Raw genomic sequence first — 9,278 nt, 5'->3', positions numbered from 1 at the left:
GCACTCCGAAACCTGCAGTTGCTTTGGTTCAATAGCTGTTACTATTTTGAAGTAACCCTTCACAGATTTTTTAAAAAAAAAGAGTTTTGGAATTGTTTCAATTAAGCTGTAACCCAAGTCTAGTTAATAGGCCTTTCCCTGCCTATGATTAATCTTGGCAAATATTGGTCTCTACTGCTGCAAAACAGGTCGAGCAATCTGGCAGTCTGCAGGAGGCAGAACTGGTTCTGCTTCGACATGTACCAGCGAAGACAACCTGCGAGGAGCTCTGGAGGGAAAAAGCACGCACTCTTATAACAAGCTTCTCTTTGGTAATGCTTGCCTGAGAAGTGGATGTGTTTCAGCCTGGGATGGTACACTGTCTCCGATTTTTCCTTCATATCCAGGCCAGTGACTATAAAATTCATCCTTCCTTCCAGAGTTCTGTTCTATAATTATGGTAATTTTTATCCACTTAAAGCAAAAAGTGAATTAGAATATATTTTTCTAAATTAGCATCTGTAGGGCAGGCAGCAGGAAAGCATGTCTTTAAAAAAAAGGCAAAATGATATTTAATGCACTTAAAATGTATTAGTGTATATGTGTGGGGAGACAGGTTATGACAAACTTTTTTTGGCTTCACTAGGTGTTTTTTAGGCTGTTAGCTATCATGTTTTCCCAAATGCCTTGTCTCCCTACTGCAAACACACTCAAATAGTGCTGCACCAAAATAACAGAAAGAGTGCATTATGTTGAGCAAGGCTGTGTATTTAAAAAGGTCCAAATCACTTCTGAACTGATATATTTAAATTGCTTCAGCTCCCTAGGGCTGGATGCACTCTGGATTTATCTATCTATCTGCTATGCAAATTATGCTGCTGTGGCTACACTGGTATAATTAAAGTGGTAGAGCCTCCTAGTGCTCATGGAAGTTATAGAGTAGACAAGTTCTTTTACTGGTACGGTAAGAGAATGGGAATAAGGTTTACTGGTGAAACGCACCGTGCTGTATGTCTCTCTTGTGGTGATAGGTGCTGTATTCTGTCAGACAGTGGTTGCTATTAAGAAAACTGTGTCAAAAGGAAAACCCTAGCTTTTATAGGCACACAGAGAGATTTTTTTATGTCGGTGCATTACTCCATCCTTTGCTTAGGAAGAAGTTAATTCATTACAGACGTTCTCTGGTGGCTTTACGGTGGAGGAGTAAGGCTGCGGCATTTTGCAGGCACGCAGTCTGGGTGCTGCAGCCTGGAGCAAGCCTCTCCTCTACCTTTGATCCGAGGGGGTCTGAGACAGTGATTCTGCCAGAAGGCTGGAGGGGCTTTAGAGTAATAGATTCATGCCTGTCTTGCAACCCACCTCCCACCGAGGGGAGATTTAAAATAAGTTGTTATAGTCTTGGATCAGTAGGTTCACATTCTGAAAGTGATGTGCTGCACGCGGCCTGTACGCTTCCCTAGGCACACAATGCAAGTGCATAGACTGCTAAGCCAGAAAAGTCACTGTGCAAACAAATGACTTCTCATAATGCAGAGATTTTTTTTTAACAAGAGAGGATTGGAATCAATGCTGTCAGGAGTAACAAGTAGAAAAGTTAGCCCTCCAGGAGCATCAGGAATTCCTGCATTTCCATCAAAGACTCTTACTCCCAATCGAGATAGATAGCTCACTTTCACCAAAATCGGAAAAAGATACCAGAGAGAGTTAGAGCCTCTGTCCCGGTTATCAGGAGATAATCCCACATTAACCTATCAAGTCAACGACAGGACAACAGAGCCATATAGCCCCAATTCACAGAGGAAATAAGCAGGGATAAGCCTAGCTCCTGCCTTTCACACCAGTGTTGGCACACAGTGAACAAATGAGAGGTTTTCAGATCATCTTTTCTCTTTGGTATTTTTTTTTCTCCAATCATAACCTTTTCAGTGCAATATTCTTTCAGGAAAGGTAGATGCAGGTCTTAAATTATTTTTTTGTGTGTGTGTGAAATTGGGACTTCAGCCCAAGCTGTAGTAAGTGTCTGAATCTTTTTCCACTGAGTAAAAACCTGAGGGGAGGACAGAAATGGAGACAGTCTCACTGATTTCTCAAAAAAGATACCTAGGAGGTGGACACTTCTGCCTTTGAGGGAAAGGGAAAAGGGACAGGAAAAATAAGGCCAGCATTAGAGGCAAAATGTTTTTATTAGCTTCTGTTATTTCAACCTTGCCTACTTAAGCTGCAGCTAGAACCAAAAAACACTTCTTTGTAAAAAGACTACCATAATCCAAAACAGTCCATAAAAGTCTTCCACATGTAATTACCTTTGTATTAAAAATTTAAATTCAAAATGAACTTTTGGAGGCTTTATTTTCTAACAGCATCTTCACAGAGCTATTATCCAAGTTCTCTTCCTAAGTACAGATATAATGCAAACAAGCATCCTACAAAATAATCTATGGAAAAAGGTAGTGTGGGAGGGAAATTAAGACAGTGTAATAATCCACTAGCCAGACGCACAGGTTAAATGTAACACAACCATACCATCAATGAAATATTTAAAAATGAAAATAAATTAAGGTTACATCAAACTTCCTGCTTTACTTTTATTGTTTAAATCCTCAATATAGTACATACCACTGCATTATGGATCATGGCAAAGACTTATTACTAGCATTTAAAAATTGCTATAGAAAAAGTTCTATGAAAATAAGACAAGACTGAAGATACTCCTTCACACAACTCTATGATGGCTATAGAAGTTCTGCTGAATCAATTATTCAGACCAGGGCCATTTATTTTTAAAATCACTTTGGACTTCTGTAAGATCTTTGTTGCAAATCTGAACAGCCATGAAAATGGAAACGAATGAGCAGTGATCCATATATTCTGACTGAACAGACGCTGCATTACCCCTTTCATCGCTTAACCAAGCTGCACACATTTTGTTCTCCCTGATACCTGCACCTTTGCAAGAATGCAATTTTGCAGAGCAGTTTTTTGGTAGCATTTTGACATTTTCTGAAAACCAAAATCATGTTCTCTTAAGGCCCCAGAGTTACTAGGTGAACAATGTCAACACATGATAGGCTTGAAAGGCTTTCTCAGTGTGCTACTTTACCCCTTATACATGATGCTTCAGACTATCAATTGCAGTTTGGAAGCCAACTGCCTGTATATGTCATCATACTATATTGCTATTTTTCTAAAAAACGTTAGTAAGCATCCCAGCTCACTATTACTACACCCTCCCCATTAACTATAACTGGGTAAGAAGGACCTAAATGGTGCTTTACAGGACTTGCTCTACAGATTTAAAGTAGTCCACCAAACAAGAAAGCAAACTCCCTCTACAGCCTTTGCAGTTTTGTAATATGTAATGGAAAAAAACAAAAGGCTTAAATACATTAAAAGGTACTTAAAAGACATTTCATCCAATTATCAGTCACTGATACTACAGTGAACCATCCTGCTGGATTCCTCTCATTATGCAAGATATAAGAAGGTAAGCGAACATTTCTGTGGAAATGCTATTCCTCTAATACTAAGCTCCTTGTTGACTCTGAATTTAGATCATCTGCATTTATTAGCCAAACCTTTTAGAGAAGAAAAATATTTAACACTTTAAAACAAGTACTCTAAAATTATGCTTTAGTTGTATCAAATCCTCAGTGTTAAACCTAGAAAGAAAATCTCCACAAAATAATGGTTAAAAGAACAGTTTTTGCTCGGTTACTGCATGGGCAGCACAGACAAGCTGTACTTCTGGAGTTCATTTCATGACAGTGTCTACTGTCCATTGTTTTCTGGATTTGTCGTGGTAGTTTCAGTGCCAACAGGTTGCACATTGTCTGCAAGATTGTGTGCGTGCTCAAGGAACAAGTCTTTCAGTACACTCAGCTCCTTGGTCAGGAGCTTAATTTTTGCCTCCAAACGTTCATTTTCTTCTTTGAGCTGGTTGACCCTCTGCAGCGTGTCTTGTGCTTTTTGCTTGCTTTTTAACCGGCTCTTTTTCACTGCCATGTTGTTTCGCTCTCTGCGCTGGCGATACTCATCGCTGTTTCTATCCACAAAGGAATTCTTCTTTCCCTGCTTGCTTGGAGGCACGGCTTTGCCTCCGCCACCAGGACTCACAGGCACCAACTGGGGAACCTGCTGCAAACCACTGGCGTGTGCTTGGGTGTGAATCACGCTTACTCCATTCGCATCTGTTGCCGTGTTCTGCTGGGATGTCTTGCTCATTTGGACAGGCTCTTCTTTAACACAACAGAATTTATTAGGACACTGAAAACCTTTAAGTTTCTAGAATGTGTTTTCAACAAGTCTTCACATGGATTAAGGACAAGTTGAACCTAGCAGAAAAAAAAAACACTATTAAAGGTGCTGCATTCAGCTACAATCTGGTACATCACTGGCTTTAGCATAAGGTACTGATGGTACAGCTGGCAGTAACACCACTACTATGCTGGAAATGGAAAAGTTGCCAGCTACTGGGAGATTTCAGAAGTCTCTCGAATGTATTTGGATTGGAAGGGACTGTTACTGGGTCATCTAGTCAAGCTGTTTGCATTGTTCACTGGATTTACTCAGTTATTCCAAAGCCATCCCTGATGGATGGGTGTCTAGCCTAGCCTTGAAAATCTCCAGTTTCACAACCTCTGTCTTGGCAACAGGTTTCACTGTCTAACTTTTCCTCCAGTTATATAATTTTCTTAATTTTCAGACTGAATTTTTCCTTCTGCAGCTTAAACCTATTAACAGCCTGACTCTTGACCAACAGGAATATTTGATCCTTGTCCTCTTCAGACTATCCATCTGGGTGTATGCACAGACAAATTCCTCTTTGTTTTTTTTTTTTCCTGGAGAATGTGCTCAGACCATCCACCTTTCCTCCTACATCTTACAGCATCCTCCAGTGCTTTTACCTACTCTCTTCTAAGATTGTTTCACCAGGTTTGGGGTTTTTGAAGATTATGTCCAGATTCATGACAGTGCTTTAAGCTCTCACTATTACTGAGTGGAAAAATTAATTCATCAAAGCTAATGTAATTAATTGGACAAAAATATTTTCCATGTTAAATTTTAAAGTGAATTAATATTTATTCTTTCTGAACTTATATATTTAACTAATATCAAAACATGATGAAGTAGCAGAAAAAAAGACTGATATTAGTGCTGCTGCATGCATGCTCTGAAGGCTGTGACAGAGTGATATTAAAGGAACCCCTTCAACCACAAACACAGTAAGACAAGCTAAGCCTGTAACGGTACTGCAGTGAGCAGGCGGGACAGGAAAGTGGGGTTATGGCACCGAGAGAAGCACTACACTGGAAGGAGAGGGGACTGCTGCCACCAGGGGAAGGAACGGAGGGGTCACAGCTGGCTCGCTTACAAACTATCTTCCCCTGCTGTAGCTTCCAGGCTCTTGCCCCAGTCACTGTCTGCTCTCCTCTCCGGCAGGCGACCAGGACTGCAGAGCAGGACGTCCTCTCACCTGACTTGAGTTCTCCCAGCACTGAGGGTCAGCCTGCTCCTGCCCCACTGGTGGTACAGGTACAGGGAGGGCTCCCCCACAGCTGCTGCTGGGACACGGCCCTGCCAAGGCTGACGGCTGCATCCCTTGTTCTCCCCTCTCAAGGGGTGCAACATCCTAACTGTCTGGGAGATAAGGTTGGGAGAGAAGAGAGGACAGGGCAAGAGGGTTCTCCTAAGCTCCGAAATGCCTACCTATGGCTCCAGTGAAAAGTACTTACAGAAAGGACAAATGAGGATTGATTGTCTTGTTAGGTTATCTAACCGGCATAAAATGTTCCTAATCTGGAAAGATCTGATTGCATTTCAAAGGTGCAGCCCCATGCTCTGTCACACATGTACATGTTATTTTATGACTAGTATTCCTCAGCTTCCTTGACCCTCCTCCCACGAGCAGGTCTGTCAGGAAAGAAAGCAGTCAAAGTTAGTGGTAAGCAATGCTAATTGCCCAGTATCAGGGGTCCAGCCCACAGCTTACAGGTTATATCAGGAACACCGCAAGAGATGGATTATTCTAGTCCTGTGCCTAGTTAATGAATCAGTACGGTGAGATGTTTGTAAATGAGCTGCAGTGTGTTGCTGGTTATTTTATACTCAGGGGTTCATCAACTGTTTGCTGTCTTTGTTTGTTTGGTTTTCTCAGCGGCCTGAGCTGCCACTTTACCTTCTGCAATGTTATCATTAACAAGGTTAAAATTTTACTGTGTAGGTCAATTACAAATTTTCTTTCATAATCTGAATAAGCCAGAAGAAGATGCAGCTGCAGAGTGCAGTTCAGTAGAATTCACAGAAAAGCCTAATAAGTTTGGGCTGAATGTTATTCAAAATTAATGCTTCTGTCACTGAGAAGTTTTCTCACTTCAAACAAGTGAGGAAGACATGAGTTCACCCACCCCCCTCCTAACAAGCAATCTTTTCATTAGGAGTAATATTTCAGGGCAGAAAGAGCCCATCAAGCCTCTCATCTGTATAGCTAAATCTGTATATGTACTTGTTTAACCCTTGCATTTAATATTTTCCTAATTTCAGCTCTTAAAAAAACGTTTGCAAACCACACTTACATCTTAGATTCTGACTGAAGAAGCAATCCAGATCATCAGCTAAACGGAATATACAGCTAACAAGACATTTGTACACGCAAATACTAGGTCTGCAGGACCAGTCACAGTAGCTGCATGGGTGATTGCATGGACATTGTTAAAAGTCAGGATGCAACTATTTGCTCTTCTGGCTTTGTCTCAGTTACATTTCTAAATATAGCATTTCTATAGCCCTCAAATAGTATATGGGTCTGTTAGATCATCTCTGGCTATGACAACCAAACCTTTTCACTAATTTTTGGGATGTTTTCAAAGTTGGACAGAATACCTTCCTATCTCCTCTATTTCAACAAATTACAGTCTTTGTTAACTTCATCTGGACAGCCCAGTTAAGTAACACATGTGAAAAACACCATTTTCACTAACTGCTTTTTTGTGCTTCATGAGATACTACAGAGGAAAGGGTGGCTTTTCCACCTGAAGGCACCTCACCCAAAGTTTAACAAGTTTCTTCACATCACCAGGTTCCACCTGTTATTTCTCTCTATGCTCTCAAAACTATTTAATATTGCTTTAATATTTGCTTAAGATCTCTATCAAATTCCCCTGTAATTCAAAGGAAAAGGATTTGTTCCATTAAATCAAATTTTAATTGAATACTTGAAATAAGTTCTTAGTTGGCAGTACGTGGATCTCAGCAAAGATGATGAACCAAGGTGTCTCGCCTCTCAAGTAAGTGTTCTGGCCATGAAGGACAGGGTATTCTGGAATGGATCTTCCTCACCTCCTTCCTACTGCAGCAGATCCATTCTGTATTAAATAACTATTCCTTGAGGGAGACGGGTTCCTGTCTAGCCTGATTATCAGAACACTTACCTGAGATACCTGGATGCCAGTCCTGCTCCAATTAATATTTACACAAAGCAAGTACTGCTAATTGTACTGCATCCCAGATAACCCAAGAGCAATAACAGTCAGTGCTGGAGAGTACTTCTTTCTCCTGGTTGTTTGGAGGCTGGATCTATATTGCCAATTTTCAGTTATACAATAGAACCACGAGACAGAAGGATATCCTTGATAACAACAGGTACTCTGGGGCATTCAGGGAATATTGCAAGGAGGTTTAAAGGCTGCAGCTAGGAGACATACGGAAGGGGTTCTGAAGAAGCTGAGGTAAAGGACACGATAATTGGGGAAGAGCACGAGGAGGCAGCTGGGTCTCACAGAGTTCGGTTCTCAGGTATCCTGCCACAGAGACACAGCTGCTCTGCTCCTCTCCAGAAACAGGTTAGTTTGCTGGGAATGGGCAATAGCCCCAGCATAGCAGGAGGCAGCTCCTTGGAGAGCCGGCTCAAGTTTCCTAGCATCTTGTTCCCATAAAGCAGCTCATTAGCTTGAGCTCAGTGACAGCCCTAGGCTGGTTCCACCCAGCACATGTTAGCATTTCCAGTGGCCAGTTAAAACCGCCTTCTTCTCTCCTTGGGCCACCAACTGGCCACCCAGGACACCAACTGGCCACCCACTACAGCATAAAGCTGGTTACTCAGAGGTGTCCTCTCAGGAGAGGAAAGTTTCTTACAGTCTGAAAGCACTCCTCAGGGACCACAGAGACTCCCAAGCAAATCAAGACCTTTATTATCTTTGCTTTTCCAAAAGAAAAAAAAAAGAAATTTAAACTTCCAAGTTTTTGTTTTGGGGAAAAAAAGATTTGTTAATTAAACCAATATTTTACTTAGCAGCAAAAAATATAAAGTGCTTCTCTCTGCTTCTTTTTCTGAGATGTGACTGTGTTGACTCTGATCAATAGTCAGGATGACTTTACTGTACAAATTCGATCAGCTGTCTTGTCTATCCAGTGCAAAATCAGTCCAAATCTGAACAGCAATACGTGGCCTCCTTTCTCATTGACTTCAGTAGGAATACCCCAGTAGGATCTGACTCTAAATCCAGATGATCCTGTATAAAGAACAACAGCATAAAACTCCCGGCGTGTGTTTGCTGAGCAGCGGAAAGGCCCAGCTCTGCACGGCCTACGGCAACCTCAGCTCCTGGGCAAGCCAACGGGAGCTGATGATAGCTCTCACGTTCTGGAGGTTAGGTGGCATTTCTTCAGAAGAGGAAGCCAAAATCTACTATCTGTTGCTGTAACAGGCAACATTACTTTCCTGTATTTTTCTCAGAACCTCCACTTTTTCCACATACAAGAGAAATGCACTCCAACATGCTTAAGAATGTGCTCAAGACATCTAAAATATGTATTTTCAATTACAGTCTAGCAAAACTGATGATGCAAGACTTGCAAACCATCTCAGATACCACAAGGCAAAACCGCGGAGGTGTCAATATGACTTTGTCTGATGAAATACAACGGAGTTAACTATTTTTAAAGATGAGCTAATTCCTCGCATCTTAAACTTTTTCAAAAATGTACATTTCTACATGGGCGCTGTAACCGGCATGATATAATCTTGTGTTGTCTGACTGACTGACAAGGTATTTCCCAGCAGGTGTTAGAGCAAAATACTAAACAGTCAAGGCCTGTGTTTTCTGAAAGTTGCGAACGGAGCTATAAAAGCTCATCTGGGAACCAGGAAGATTTTTAAAGCTACTGAAAAACTCCCTCGAGAAGCGCCGCGAGGCAGCCGCAGGGCTCCAGGAGGCAGAAGGGCATCCGAGGGGGTTGACAAAATCCCTGCTTAGAGGCCGTTTCCCCCGAGCAGCGCGACCTCGTTAACGACCGCCCCTCCC

The 9,278-nt window shown here is 41.7% G+C and overlaps 1 protein-coding gene across 1 annotated transcript; it reads right to left on the bottom strand.

Annotated features, from left to right (window-relative positions):
- Positions 1 to 2,143: 2,143 nt before the first annotated feature.
- On the bottom strand, positions 2,144 to 9,214 carry CEBPG (CCAAT enhancer binding protein gamma). The gene is made up of 3 exons (XM_026059296.1): positions 7,407 to 9,214; positions 5,712 to 5,889; positions 2,144 to 4,310 (listed from the first exon to the last, which is right to left on the bottom strand). Exon 3 carries the CDS (start codon positions 4,198 to 4,200, stop codon positions 3,748 to 3,750), a length of 453 nt encoding a protein of 150 aa, XP_025915081.1. The 5' UTR covers positions 4,201 to 4,310; positions 5,712 to 5,889; positions 7,407 to 9,214; the 3' UTR covers positions 2,144 to 3,747.
- Positions 9,215 to 9,278: the final 64 nt, after the last annotated feature.

The sequence above is a fragment of the Apteryx rowi genome, unplaced genomic scaffold, assembly GCF_003343035.1.
Source record: "Apteryx rowi isolate R43461 unplaced genomic scaffold, aptRow1 scaffold_1, whole genome shotgun sequence".
Classification (NCBI taxonomy): domain Eukaryota; kingdom Metazoa; phylum Chordata; class Aves; order Apterygiformes; family Apterygidae; genus Apteryx; species Apteryx rowi.
Note: the sequence above shows the minus strand (reverse complement) of the source record. Positions and strands in the feature narration are given on the sequence as shown.